The 14625-nt window shown below is 41.1% G+C and overlaps 1 protein-coding gene across 1 annotated transcript; it reads left to right on the top strand.

Moving 5' to 3' along the window:
• Nucleotides 1–5622: 5622 nt before the first annotated feature.
• Nucleotides 5623–14372, top strand: LY6H (lymphocyte antigen 6 family member H). The gene is made up of 4 exons (XM_051971229.1): nucleotides 5623–5739; nucleotides 8267–8336; nucleotides 8735–8851; nucleotides 13511–14372. The coding sequence occupies exons 2-4, from the start codon at nucleotides 8285–8287 to the stop codon at nucleotides 13744–13746; spliced, it is 405 nt and encodes a 134-aa protein (XP_051827189.1). The 5' UTR covers nucleotides 5623–5739; nucleotides 8267–8284; the 3' UTR covers nucleotides 13747–14372.
• Nucleotides 14373–14625: the final 253 nt, after the last annotated feature.

Genomic DNA, 14625 nt, shown 5'->3' with positions numbered 1-14625 from the left:
TCATTTCAGGATTTAGCCTGCTAGCTAAGAGCATGCCCCAACCTCATGAGGTATTCTCTTTCTCCTAGGTAATTGTGAGTTCTCCTGAGAAACTTGTCTTTCATGTGCTTTCCCACTCTATTTCATATTCACTCTTCCTAATATCTATTGTATCCCTTAATTTTGTCTATAACCTCTTTCCTAAATACATCTACTTTTACCAAAAAGAATGGCCATTGTGAATTCTTCCCATGACTGGACCCCAACTTTTGGTACCTACCGTCATCTGGTGTCTATATCACCCACATCATATGCATCCACCCACCCACCCACCCATCTGTCTGTCTGTCTGTCTATTTATCCAATCACCTTTCTATCTATCCATCTACATAATTATTCAACCCTCCATCCCCTTTCTTTCTCTCCTGCAACTAGTATTCTGAAGTCACAAGAAGGAATAGTTGTTGTTGGCAACATAGGATTTTGTTTTGGTATTTTGCTGATATTTACTATAAACATGTATGTGGAGAGGACTTCCTAGTACTGATCAAAGAACTTAGATGAATTTATATAAACATCAAATCTAATGGCAAAATGGTGAAGGAAGAAATCATATGCTGTATTTGATATAAAACTTCAACTCTCTACACCTTCCCTCCTTCAAAAAAAAAAAAATTTGCTGTGTGATCTGAAAAAAATCAGCCAAAAAAACCCAATCCAACAACCCCATACCCAAATAACCTTTTGGTTTCTTCCTGTTGACTATATTTGATGATGATATACAAGCTCCTTAGCTTAGTTAGTATATAAAGCCTCTGCAATTCAGCTCCCTTCTATCTTTGCAGCTTTATTTCATTTTACTCCCCTTTAAACTCAAGATAGTCATCCTAGGCTACAACCTACCAATTTCTCTCTTTCTTTCTTTTTTCCCTCCTCTTTCCCTCCCTCCCTCATTTTCTCCCTCGCTCCTTCTTTTCTTCTTTCTTCCTGAATTCCTTCCTTTCTTCCTTCCTCCCTTCTTTTCTTCCTTCCTTCTTCTGTCCCCCTCCCTACTTCCCTTTCTTTCTCTCTCTGTCTCTCTTCCTCCCTCTCTTTCTATCTTATTCTCTTTTTTCCTTCCTTCTGTGTTGAATTAACTGAAGACTCTCATGGGAATATAGTCTTAAATACAATTGTGACCTGAGACTTTATAATAACAAAATGAACTATAACTAAAAGTTGCAGGTGTTTGTCCCCTCCTGTTTTCCCACCACCTCTTAATTTGTATTTAAATACTTCTTTTAAACATGATTATGGCTTTGAATTCTCTTATTCTAGGATATCTACTTGTATTATTATTGACTTGTTTATTCTTTTGTTTCTGGGTTTAGGATGTAAGTCTGGACTCCCCCAAACAATGGGAGAAAAGGTCAAGGGGGGGACTTCTGTTCTATTTAATCTGATATTTTGCAATTTATACTTTGCACTCCTTAATGACAAACATTTTGTGAGATGGAAGATCCCTTTCTTGTGAGATTTTAATAAACCCATTTTGCTTTTTTCTTTCTCTGAAAGTTTCTGATTGTTTTGTGGATATTATTGTCCCACACACTTCCTGCCTCCCTCCCTCTCTTCCTTTCTCCCTTCCTCTCTCTCTCTCTCTCTCTCTCTCTCTCTCTCTCTCTCTCTCTCTCTCTCTTTGTCTCTCTCTTTCTCTCTCCCCCTCCTTCCTTCCTTCCTTCCTTCCTTCCTTCCTTCCTTCCTTCCTTCCTTCCTTCCTCTTGAGTAACTAGGTAGGTTTGACAGAGAAAGCCTAAGGTACTGATAAAATGATTTCCAGAGGCAAGCAGGGAAGAGCACTGATCAGTTCAACCTAACAGTCCTACTCTCAGTGGAGGTGATAAGATTAGATTCAGGGAAACAAAATGATGAGATTAGGGTTCCTGGTGGTCAGGGAGTTAAATGATGAGGTTAGTGGCAGGTTCGGGGTTCAGGATGCCAAATGAAGAGGTTTGGCTCCCCTAAATCCCCTTTGGGATTTGACACATTTGTAGGGAGTTGTGGGAACCCCCTTTTGGTGGCATAGAGGTCCTTCATAAAGAAATTTAAGAACCTGAAAAGCTAGTCTGATAAAAAGAGTTTTATTATTGGCATTGGGAAGTCAGCCTTTGCTATGCATGAATAGAAAGGCTGAACTCTTTAGTGGCAAGGTCCTGGCAGAGAAGTAAAGTTTCTAATAGAGAGAGGGATAAAGTCTCGTTAGGGAAATAGGTGAAGATAAAGAGAGGGTAACACTGAAAGAGAATATTATTTCAGCAGGCAGAGTTTGCTGCCATGCCAGGGATGGCATATTAGGTCCTTTGCAAAGACTGGGTTTAAAACTGGCTCTTTTTGTAATAGAAACCTTGGCTACAAGCTGAGGCTTGCTTCTGATGGGGGCTGGGTTTCAGCTTGAGCTGGAATCTGAATAGAATTGAATGAGTGTCTCTTCAATTCAATGGGAAGCTTAATCAGTAGTGAGTGTTGTCAATGGGAGTAGTGTCCATCTCCCAGAAAAACAGAATGAAGATGTTTCCCTCGGGTGGGGTCCCCTACAGAGCCAGGATTCAAGGAGACTTTCTCTTTGAAGAAGTTTTCAGAGAGTTTCAGGGTCTCCTCATCATTGATAGATAGTTCCATCTTGCTATATTCAGTCAGAAATTCAAGTTATGGCAAACCCCTGAGATTAAATTTCCCCTATAAATCTCCATATGGCTCATCCCATCCTGTTGAATCCCTTTTGGAATTGTAGCCCACCACTGCACTCTGCTTCCTGCTATCTTTCTCCTCCTCCCTACCCTATGTCATGGGTGTCTTTCCTCTTATCCACCCACCATGCCTTATGATTTCTTTCTCCTTCTTATTACTAACTCTTTTCGAGTACAAAATCCCTTTTAGGATTTAGCCTGTCAGTCAATGACATGCTCCCACCTCATCAAGTATTTCCTTTCTCCTGATTGTGAGTTTCACTAGAGAATTTGTCTTTTCTATCATTAATTAATTTAATCCCTTCCTTGCTATGTATTCTCCCAACTCTATTTCATATTTAGCATTCCTGGGATCTATTATATCTCTTCATTTTGTCTGTGACCTCTTCTAAATAAACAACCTTTTGCCAAAGAGAAAGACCATTGTGAATTCTTCACATGACCGAATCCCAACATTTGATGTCTGTACCTCACTACCATCATCTGGTGTTAAACTCCAACCAAATCATCTGTATTTTATGTACAGACTATAAATGCCCAAAAGAATGTAACCTTGTTGTCAAGATCTGTTTCTTTTGACTTTGTTGTGCCTCCAGCAGCTAGCATAATGCCTTGCACATGGCAGGTATCAATAAATATTTATTGTATTGCCTGAAATTCTGAGAAGCAATTAGCTAGTGGGCAGGGAGGAGGTAAAGCAGTCTTGAGTCCCTCCAGCCCACGCCTACCTCATCCCCCAATGAACCACTTCTGGAGAGCACACCATAGTTCCCTTAGGTAGATCCTCCCTAGAGTTAACCGAGGATTTTAGGAATTAGGTATAGATTTAGGATTAGAATTTAGGATAATTTAGGATTAGGTTTAGAGAGGGAAGAGGTGTTGATTTTAATGCCTCAAGAATCTGAGACCTGGAAAAGACAAAGATGTGACTTAAGCATTCTTTCATATAAAGGAGAGTAGTTAGATGGAGCCTAACTTCTTTCTTTCTTCCCCGTTTCTATACTCTCCTCCCAAGAATCTTTCCCTCCTAGATTCATTCATTCATTCATTCATTTAGAATTTTTTTGGAGGGGAGAGGGATGAAAGAGGAGATTCTTTGTCTCACTTGCTACCTAGCCTTAATCACTGAGTGGGTGTGACCTCAGCCAAACTGAGATCTGTTGAAGACTTTAGCTTTGTAGAGGCCTCCCATTGCATCCAGGGCCATCTCTAGTCCTCTAGATCTATATCTGGTTCTTGTGTAGTGCGGAGAAACTGAGCAAAGACAGAGATTAGAGTTTTTAATATTTTATCAATGGAGAGCTTTGACTAGTCAGCTGAATCGGACTCTTGTCTCAAAGCATTCAGCATCTAGTAATTAATTCTAGAAACTTTTATAGAGCTCCAATTATCAGGGAAACAAAAGCAAGGGGGGGAAACATCTTGTAAGTCATAATTTCAGAAGGGACTATAAATTTTGATAAGTTGGGAGTGAAGAAGGCAGTCAAACAAGAGACAGAAAGTCTAAAGCAGGAAAGACAAAGGGTGCCATTCAGGTATTTGAAATAAGCCATCTGGAGTTTTATGATTCTTTTAGAATGTCAGAGCGGCCAGACTCCACAGCCCTAATTATCTCAGTCAGGAAGGGGGTGGAGGGAGGGCGGCAAAGCATATTAACTCAGGGAAATTGAGATTATAATTCAGGGAAACTAATGCAGGGAAGCTGAATTTTTACAATTCAGGGAAACATAACATAATTCAGGGAAACTGAGGTATTTCACTTGGATCCAGATGGCTTTGGAGGGCAAAGTGAGGCAGGTGCCTCCCTCACTTAAATCCAATTCAGTTGCATGTCGTGACATTACCTCTCCCACGTCGCTGTCCTCTTCGAGAAGGAAGGACAAACAACAACAATAACAGCAACAGTACCCTCCGGGGTTCAATAATGTGTTTTTTGGTCCTCTACCTACCTCCAAGAAAGCAAAGGAATATACCGGCTCAGAAACAAAACACTAAGGAACCATTAGCCACGACTGTAGACTCCCCTGGTCCTAAACAACCCCTAAACTCTAGAATCTAATCCTTCTGGTTAGTAATTTTGGCGCCACCTCTTCCCCTTCCCCTGCACTAGGGTCCCCAGCCAAGGCCCCTCCCTTCATCTCTCTGGAACAACAGCCTCTCTTTCTTTCCTACCAGCTTCCCTCTTTAAATCAAGCTGACTCACTGTCTCTCAGGGTCAATTTAGAGGGATTATGCTGCCCAAGCTTCAGAAATCAGACTAATTCAACTCAAAACGGGGGCTCGATCCACTCCCAGCTCACGTTCCAATTCTTGTTACTTGCGAAACTCGCAGCACAAAGTTGAAAGCTACTATCCCCGCTCAGAAATCCGTAGTTTCCGCCTTTCGATGGCTGGAGTGAAACTGGGCTGGACCCGCTTGGGGATGGAGCAGGACGGGGTGGGGTAGTGACCGAAGTCTGAATCTGGGGTCGTCTGCGGCCACGGTGGACTGGGACAGTCCACGAATGGAGCCGGACAGGGGTTGGGGCTGGGCTGGGTGGGTAGGCTGCCGTCTGAGTCCACCTCTGCCCTGGAGGTTTTGTTCCGCTAGCCTGGGACCCGGGTAAGGGCCGGGGCTTTTTTCTGATCCTGGGGCCAAGGCTACGATCAAGGCTAGTTTAGCTAATCCTGGACTTAGTCTGGTAATGGAGCCGAGGCTGGCCACAGAGGGTCAAGATGGCTCCACTAGAACCTGCGGAGCCCAAAGTGCTTCGGGTCACGAGGAGAGGGAGAAATCAGAGAGCAATCGCCTGGGCACTGGCCCGGGATGGAGGTGCGGGGGGGAGGGGAAGGAGAGAAAGGACTGGAGGCAAGCGTCATGCTGCCTGGTCAGGGAGGGGCGGAGTTGAGTTCTGGTGCGAGTGCCACTCCCAGGCTTAACTGAAACCAGTTGCCCTCAGCCAGGGTGGCACCAGAGGAGGAAGCAGACCCCGCACTGCGCTGAGCTAAGTCGTGAGCGGAAAGACTGACGCGGTCACAATAGGCTGTCCCGCAGGTGAGGGGGGCCCGCAACCGCCGGGCAGGAACCCCACGGAGGGAGAAAGAAAGGTGGGGAGCGGGGAGAGGGTGGAGTCCTTCCTAGTGGACCAGCTCGGCTCCATCCGCCCATTGCACCCGCGGTGGAAAGAGCATTGCCATACTTGGAAATCTGGGTACCTGGCTGTATAAACTCTGGCTAGTTAATTCTCCTTTGAACCACCTAAAATGATGGAATGGGACTGGGGGATTTCCGAGAAGCCTCTCCTGGTCTAGATCTTGATTCCTCCGAATGGCTTCCGCCTTGAGAAGGAAGTATCTTAGAAAATCATTTTTTTCTTCCTCGACCCACTTCCTATTAGTGTTTAAACTTTTAAAAAAATTTATTTTTATTTTAAATCAGGAGTCTAAAGAAGTCTATAGTGGAAAAGGCAGTGGTTTGGGAATAAAAAGAACCTTGGACTGGGATCTGGCTTCTACTATTTACTATTAATTAGTTGAATTTGTGCCAGCTGACTTCTCCAGGTCTCCAGGGAGTTTGTAAAATGAGTGGACTAGATTAGATGATCTCTAAAAGCAGCTTTCAATTTAGAATCCCTATGGAAGGAACATTTCTTCCCTCCAACCCCCATCACCAACCACTCATACGGTGCAGTGCTCTTGGTACGATTTTGGCCAATGGGAGAGACGTTTAGGCATAGGAAGAGAGTTTGACTAACTCTCTTGCATGTCATTCTGCTGGGCCAGCCAGTTTCTAGAAGAAGGTGGGGTCTAAAGTGTTTAGGTAGGGGAGGGTGGAAATGGGTGTGCACTGTTAGATTTGGGTTGGAGGAGTAAAGATGGCAGGGGATTGGGCTCCCTTCTCATTTCTGGGTTAGAAGCACAGATGATAATTTTAGTGCTTCATCCATGAATGAATGAATGAAAGTGTTTATCAATTATTTGGCTTTTAAAACTCTCCCTAACCTTTCCACTACCATCTTTATAACTTACATTGTGTACTTATTCTGTTATCAGTCAATAAATATTTATGAGTTCTCTTACGTGCTAGGCACTGGCCTAAGTGATGGGAAAACAGATGAGAAAAGGAAGATTGTCACTGCCCATAAAAAGCTTATCTTCCATTAGAAGGAGACCATATCTTTCTCTGGACTGGAATGGTGGCTAGAGAACAGGGACAGAGAAGTCACAGGAAGGTGTGTGATGTTAGGGCAATTAATTGATAAACCCTTCTTAGGACGGGGGTTGTTTGATTACTGATACCAGAGTCAATTACTGTTACTTGAGGAAAGCAGGGCATGGGAGAAGTGAGAGATAGAGAAAGCCATATCAGTTTGTCTGGGAGTTGGCTTGAGGGCAGTGTGATAAGTTTGGGGCCACACAGTTGTGGTGAATCAGGGTGGGAGCTGGAGTGCCAGTCTATTCCTGGTTGAAGAAGAAAGGGTGGAGCTGAGCAGCTGGTATTTTTGCTGGAGTGCCTTTCTTCTGCAACCCAGTAGCATGCCTTCAAAGTTACGTAATATATATTTCATATTTACTTAGATGCCCTTATCAATTTCTTTAACTCAATATGCTCTTTTTCCTCCCCACCCCTGCTTTTTGTTGGGGGGGGGGGCTCTGAACTGCCTTATTTCTGTCGATTTCTTATTTCTGCCTGGATCATCACAATAGCCATTGTCTTTCCCTCAAAAATCCAGTGGCCAAAATTCAGTGCAAAAATGCATTCCCTCCAAAAACCACCAAAATACAATACAAAATCCTCTCCATAACTCAAATGCCAATGAACACAATTGCCAGACTGAGTTTCTAAAAATATAAATCTGAACATCTCATGCTCCTACTTAACCAACTCCAAATGACTCCCCTTTACCTCTATGATAAAATGGAAATTCCTCTGTTGGGTATTTAAAGGCCTTTTCAGCCTTGCCCCAATATAACTTCCCAGCCTTACTGTGCTACCCGCCACGCAATCTGTAGCCCAGATAAACTAGCCTTCTTGCTTTCAGACCATTCTATCTATACCGCTGCCCTGCCTTTGCACTAGCTGCCATCCTGCATTTCCTCTTCATCTCTTCCTCTCAAAATCTCTAGTTTTTTCAAGCTTCAGCTTAGGTACAAATTGAGCGCTTTTCTATTTCCTCGGACTTCTCATGTTTTCCTGGACAAATCACTTTGTATTTCTTTTGTACATACATGCTGTTTTCCCTGCCTAGCCTTTAAGATCCTTGTTTTCAATTTTGCTTTTGTATCTTCAGAGCTTAGCACTGTGTCTGGGATATGCCTGATTGATTACAATTGATTGATTGATGGAGGGAACTCTTTGTATGGAAGGATGTGAAGGAGTCTCAGTGGAATGAGAGTACCAGGAGGGACACGGGCATCATAAGGGATGGGTGGTAGTGAGGAATGTAGTCACTGAGATTCAAAGATCAGTTGGAGGAGAGGGGAGAGGGCCTAGAGCATGATGGAGTCCTAGGAATTAGGGTAAATGCTTAAGGATATTGGATACTCTTGAATAAAAATACTCTATCTTGTTTTTCCCCCAGGCCGAGATAGCCAAGACCATGAGAGTCCTCCTTCCTGTTCTGCTGAGCATCTTGCTCTGTATAGAGCCAGGTCAGATCTTGAGACTTTTTTTAGTGATAGGGGAGGGAAATCTGGAACTGGGAAGAGGGAGAGTCTTAGTATTGGGGGAAGGATGGTTTATTTTTTTTTTTTGGTTCAAGGGATTGTGGTTTTGAATTTGTAGATTTAGTGATTGCATGTGTCAGGTAAATGGTGTCTCTTTGGGAGATGGGTAGAGGGTAGTAGGAGAGAATGCTGGGACTTCTGTGGGAAGATCTTGCCCTCTTTAGAATTCTGACCCTTGAGGTCTGAGCTGAGAAAGAGGTCTGCTTTTTCCAGAGCTTTGTCTCAAACATGGATATCTTAGGGGTGGAGCATGTAGGTCTTTATACTGCAGTTCTGGATGTCCTTCCTCAGTCTATCTAACCAAAGGGATTTCTTCCTTACAGCTCATTCTCTCAAATGCTACAACTGTACCAAGGTACAGCAATCCAGTCAGTGCACCTCTGTTCAGTGCCCAGGGTCATCAACTCACTGTGGGAGTTTGGAAGCTGGAGACAAAAATGGTGAGTCCAGTTAGAGTCCAGCCAATGTTCAAGATCCCAGGCTCATTGGAGAGCTTAGATAAGTGGAACTATAATGGAGGGGATTCAAAACAACCTAGTGCTACCCTTAATCTCCAATATTTCCCATGTAATGAGAATTGTTTGACCAGAGCAAGGTCATTCCTTATTCTCAACCAAGTGAATTGATATTTGAAATTTACTGTATTAGAATCGAAGGAACTTTAGTAATATTCTAGTTCAACCCTTTCATTTTTTAGAGAAGGGGAGTTAACATAGAGTATTGAATTTCAGAGCTGGAAGAGACCCAGTTGGGTTAGATCACCTAATCCATCCCTCTTATATTACACACATGAGGAAACTGAATCTTAGAAATGAGAAGTTACTTGCTTAAAAGCATGCATCTAGTAAATGGAACTGAGGAGCCAGAACCCAACCCTAGATCTCTTAAATTCGTCTACACCCAGTGATCTTACTTACTTATAGAGAGATATCCCATCCCTCCACCTCCCAGATCATTGGAACTGTACGATAGAAGCTACAGCTTCAAAAACTGATTGGGATAAAGAGTAAAAAGGGACCTAGCTGGGAGGTTAATAAGTACCATGTTAGTCATGTAAATCCAGGAATCATTACTAGAAATAGAGGTACTGAAGTGAGGAGATAGATAAGGTTCAAGTCTGAGATGAATGAAAAGTCTGGGAGATGGAATCTCTGCATAATTAATAATCAATTTATTAATTAGGCTAGCTGATAATCCATAAATTGATGGTCAGTAGTTTCAGTAACCAAAGACATAACTATGGAGATCCCTGCATGCTTAAATGCTTTGGAAAAGGAGGGGCCCAGGTGAAAATCAACCCTGGTTGGTTAATAATTAATGAGAGAGTGGATATATTAATGAAAATATGAGTTAAAGTCTTTAGCTCCTCCTGTTGAGAATATGACTCAACCCTGCCAATTCAGCTGCCTCTAGCAACCTGAACAAAGGAATCTATCTCTACCCAGACTATTCTGTTTTGCTTTTCTCCTACATAAAAGAATTACATTAGGTCACAAGAAGGGGACTACAAAGACACAGACTTACTTTTTAAGAGCTAGAATTCACCCAGATTAGTTTCTGTTTGTAAGGTCTTCTAGTTGGGTGTGGTCCTGCCTAAGATCACAGAGCAATCTTATTCATCAGCAGTATCCTTCAGAGAATGACCAAATAACCTGCAAGGGCTGGTTCCTAAATGAGGAAACAGAAAGTAAAAACTTCAATCCTAATTTAAAAATTGGTTATTGATATAATAGAAAATAATTTCTCTCAGGTCAGAGGCATTAATTGATACCAGTGGATCCTAGATTTTCAGTGATCAGATGAAGAGAACTAGTTTGTTCATGTGGATCATTTATCTACTAGGTTTTGGAGAAGGTTGACATTTCACAAAGAATTGAAGGCAATTTGTAGGGCTTGATTTCTGCTGGACATCTATATATCTTTATGTGTGGATACATGATCTCAGCCTAATCTTCTGACTTTTCCTAAATGAGCTTCAATTGGACAGCTTCCCAGTGGAGAGGAAAAATCTTTTTTTTTTTTTTTAAACAGAAAACTGCTATTATTTTAATACTTCTGCAGAAATTCGTTGGTAGACACTTGGAGTGAGACCCTAAACCTGGTATAATAATAATGATAACTAGCATTTATATAGAAGGAAGCCAGATAGTTCAGTGACTAAAGAGCTGGATCTGGAGTTAGGAAGATCTGAGTGCAAATGTAGCGTTAGACACCTAGTAGCTTTGTGACCCCCAGCAAGCCATTTAATCAATTAGTTTTAATCTACTGGAGAAGGAAATGGCAAACCACTCCAGTCCTTTTGCCAAGAAAACCCCACAGACAATACTGACACATTATGGTCCATGGGGTCACAAAGAGCCAGACATGTCTGAACAATAATAAATTTTAAAAAATAAGTATTTACATGGTACTTTAAGGTTTGCAAAGTACTTTATGAATACTATTTGATCTGACAATACCATAAGAGATTGTTTAGTCATTTTTCAAACGTGCCCATTCTTCGTGACCCTATTTGGGGTTTTCTTGGCAAATATACTGCAGTGGTTTGCCATTTCTTTCTCCAGCTCATTTTACAGATGAGGACACTGAGAAGTAGGCACTATTATTAGTTCCATTTTAGAGACTGAAGAAACTGAGGTAAACGGGTTAGTTGACTTGCCAAGAGTCACAAAGTTATTAAGTGTTTGAGACAATATTCCAACTCAGATCTCCTTGACTTTAATTCTAGCCCTCTGACTATTCCATAACCAAGTTGATGCCATCTTCCATGATGGTTTTTCAGTCCTGATGGGTATTTTGTGTTTAGTTTTAGTTTTGTGTTCTGTATTTATTCTAGGATTCTAAGTTCGGATAGCCTTTGCTGCCTGTTATGATTGTGACTTTGGGCAAAATGCTTAACTTCTCTGGGCTGCAGTTTCCATGTCTAAAATACTTGCCTATGAGGGAATCAAGAAAGAGTATGAGGGAAGATGAACTTTGTAGAGTATAGACCTCATACTTTTACATGAATTCAACTCTTAATGTTTCTTTTCACATTCTTGAGGATTAAGGTAGAACTAGAAATAATATTAATGATATCCTTGTCTTGTTTCCTAATTTTTACAGAGAAAGAAACTGAGACCCAGAGAGAGATAAATTAATTTGATAAAGTTGGTGGGGCAGTTAAATGATACAGTGGATAGAGCTGACTCTAAAGTTAGGAGGATTTGAGTTTAAATTCAGTGAAAATACTTACCACTTCCTAGTTGTGTGACCCTAGGCAAGTCACTTAATCCCAATTGCCACATACAGACACAGAAAGAAAAACAAAGTTATTAATTGGTAGAATTAGCATTTAAATAAAGATTTTTCAATTCCAAACCCAGTACTATTTTTAATTCTCATTATTCCTTGAAGGAGGAAGGCTTTTCTCTCTTGGATTCTAAGTGAACCCCTTGCCTTATTTTAACTCACCCATACTGACCATCTCAGCCACCTCTTTCATCATTCCCAGAAGTGTGGCTGCCTCTGACCATTACTCTTTGACACTTTTTTCCTGACTATCAGGTCACTAATAGGATAGAAATAATAGAAGAACTTTGTGGTTCTGTGTTCTAAGGTCCCCTCCTGCACTCATATTCTAGGATTCTAAGTTGCACCAACTTCTGCCGTTAACTACAAATGCAACACAGGGTAAACGGCTTCAGTTGCTTAATCTTTTTCCTTATCCTCATTGCCTCATTGAGGAAACTGGTGTTGTTCATTGGGGGATAGAGTTGCAGTCAGGAAGGCCTGATTTCAAATTTGGCCCCAGATATTTACCAAATATATGAACTTGGGAAAGTTGGTTAACTTCTATTTGTCTCAATTTCCTCAATTGTAAAATGGGGGAGAAAGGGAGTTAGAAAGAATAATCTTTCAGGATTGTTGTGAGGCTCAAATGAGATAATATGTATAAAAATCACTTAGCACAGAGCCTGGCACATACATAATAGGAGCTTTACAGATGATTCTTCTCTTCAACTGTAAAATGAAAAGTCTCAATTAAATTCTCTCTGAGGTTCTTTTTAGCCCCGCATTCATGATGCTAGTACTAAATGCTGTATGAAGTAGCATTTCTTCAACAAGCATTTATTAGGTACCTACTTATATGTCAGGTACTATATTGCTCATTGGGGATACAAAAACAAAAACAGAAAACAATGCAGTCCCTACCTTCAAAAAGTTTATATTCTACTGGAGAGAATAACTTATTAAGAGAAAATTATATGTATCTATGACTATATAAAATCAGTATAGAGTAACCTTAAGGAGACAGGGAGTGGGATCTTCCAGTAGAAGGTGGGGTCTGAATTGAATCTAAAAGGAGGCAGGGATTTCATGGCTTGGTGGTAAAGGAGAGGAATAATCTAGGAACGGAGGTTAGTCTGTGCAGGGAGAAGCACAGAGACAGAAGATAGAATGCCATATAGAAGACAACGAACAAGCCAGTTTGGTGGAAAATAGAGCATACAAAGAGATGTATGTAATAATGTCTACAAAAGTAAGCTGGATTCAGATGCAGATGGTAAAGGGCTTTCAGAATCAAATAGAATCAAATTGTATTTTATTCAAGAGGCAAGATGGAACTTCATGAATCAGGGAGTGACATGCTCAGATCTATGCTTTGGGGTTATAAATTTGGCAGCAATGTGAAAGATTGCTAGGAGGGAAGGGAGACCTTGGAAGTTGAGAAATTCACTTTGAGGGCTATTGATGACAATAGCCAGTAGTGTGAGGTAGAGGTGAGGAGAGCTTTGAACTAGTTGGGATGGTAGTTGTTTAAATGGGTAAAAGCAGAAGTATAGCAAGAGTTCAGAAGATGGTGTAATCTTTGTGGGTTGGAGTATACAGAGAAGTTTTCCTGAAGAAGGAGGGTTTTGAGGATTATAGGATTCAGATTGGGAGAGAAGAATAGTAGTCTGTATACTGGACTTATAATGTGAAGGAATTCAGGAGGAGACCACTTTTTTTTTTTTTTTTTTGCTGAAACAGAATGTAGGGGAGGAAGGGGAGAAAGAATTTCTAATTGGTGATTTAAGCTATGAATGTCATTAATTTTCTTCTTCTGTTTTCCACAGGGCAAGAGAACCACAAATTTTACTTCAAGGGTTGTACTAATTCCTGTGTAAATTTTTTCACGGAATCATTTTCAAAGGCCCATATGTCGATCCCCCAATCTATCATTGAAGTGGGTTATTCCTGCTGTTCAAAAGACCTGTGTAATGGGGCTGATGGGATCAGGAGCAGCCCCTTTGCTCTGCTAGGAGCACTCCTACTCAGCCTTGGACCTGCCTTCTTCTGGGCCATGATGTGAGGACGTCAGTCACCTCCTTATGGATGACTCTGTCTTGAGGTTTCCTTATGCCTCAGGAATAGATAGGCACCTTTCTCTCTGCACGTCCCCTCTCCTGCCTGCTCTTAGACCAATTGCAAACATAATTTACCAGAATTTTATCAGTCCTACATATACATAGCAGACACACATCTACACAGATATATGCACAGAAAAAAAAGCAGACATTTACTTTCCCATGAAGTTATCAATGCCTTTGCACTTCCTTGTCTATTACTAGAGAGAGCTACACAGGAACTTAAATTTATTAAACATTCTGTCCCACAGAGACCTATTTCTCTAGTTATCTTTCTTTTCTTAGTTTCATTTATATCTTTTACTTTTATATTGCATCTTTTTCTAAATATATCTAATTCACAATCCCTAGTTAGAAAGCCATTTCTTCTATAAAGGCCTAAAAGAAACAAAAACATAACAGCAAAATCATCTTATGCAAGGAATAACTGAGTTTACCAGACTAGGGAATACTTGGTACCTAGAGTCCCCTACCTCTCCAGTAAAAGGAGGGAGATGTATTTTCTCCTCTTTTCTCTGAGTCACAATTAAGCATTATAATACAATGTTTGATTTCATTTTTTAAAAAATTATTTTTCTTGTCATTGTGTTTATTATTTTTTCATGCTCTCTTTACTTTATTCCTCATCTATTCCTGTCTTCCCAGGTTTTTCTTGGTTTCTTTTATTTATTGTTTCCTATAGTACCATTCACAGGCAGCTAGGTGGCACAACGGGTAGAGGGCTGGGCTTAGTATCAGGAATTCTCATCATCCTGAGTTTAAATCTGATCTCAGATACTTACTAGCTCTGTGACTCTAGGCAAATAACTTAACCCTGTTTGCTT

The sequence above is a fragment of the Antechinus flavipes genome, chromosome 1, assembly GCF_016432865.1.
Source record: "Antechinus flavipes isolate AdamAnt ecotype Samford, QLD, Australia chromosome 1, AdamAnt_v2, whole genome shotgun sequence".
NCBI classification, from domain to species: Eukaryota; Metazoa; Chordata; class Mammalia; order Dasyuromorphia; family Dasyuridae; genus Antechinus; species Antechinus flavipes.
The sequence above is the reverse complement of the archived record's forward strand: the minus strand, read 5'-3'. Positions and strand labels throughout refer to the sequence as shown.

What these genes read in the sequence shown, in the direction of transcription:
- LY6H (XM_051971229.1), top strand. Translation starts at nt 8,285, where the DNA reads ATGAGAGTCCTCCTTCCTGTTCTGCTGAGCATCTTGCTCTGTATAGAG. An exon ending in CTTGCTCTGTATAGAGCCAG is followed by an intron (nt 8,337 to 8,734) that starts GTCAGATCTTGA and finishes TCTTCCTTACAG; the next exon opens with CTCATTCTCTCAAATGCTAC. An exon ending in GGAAGCTGGAGACAAAAATG is followed by an intron (nt 8,852 to 13,510) that starts GTGAGTCCAGTT and finishes TGTTTTCCACAG; the next exon opens with GGCAAGAGAACCACAAATTT.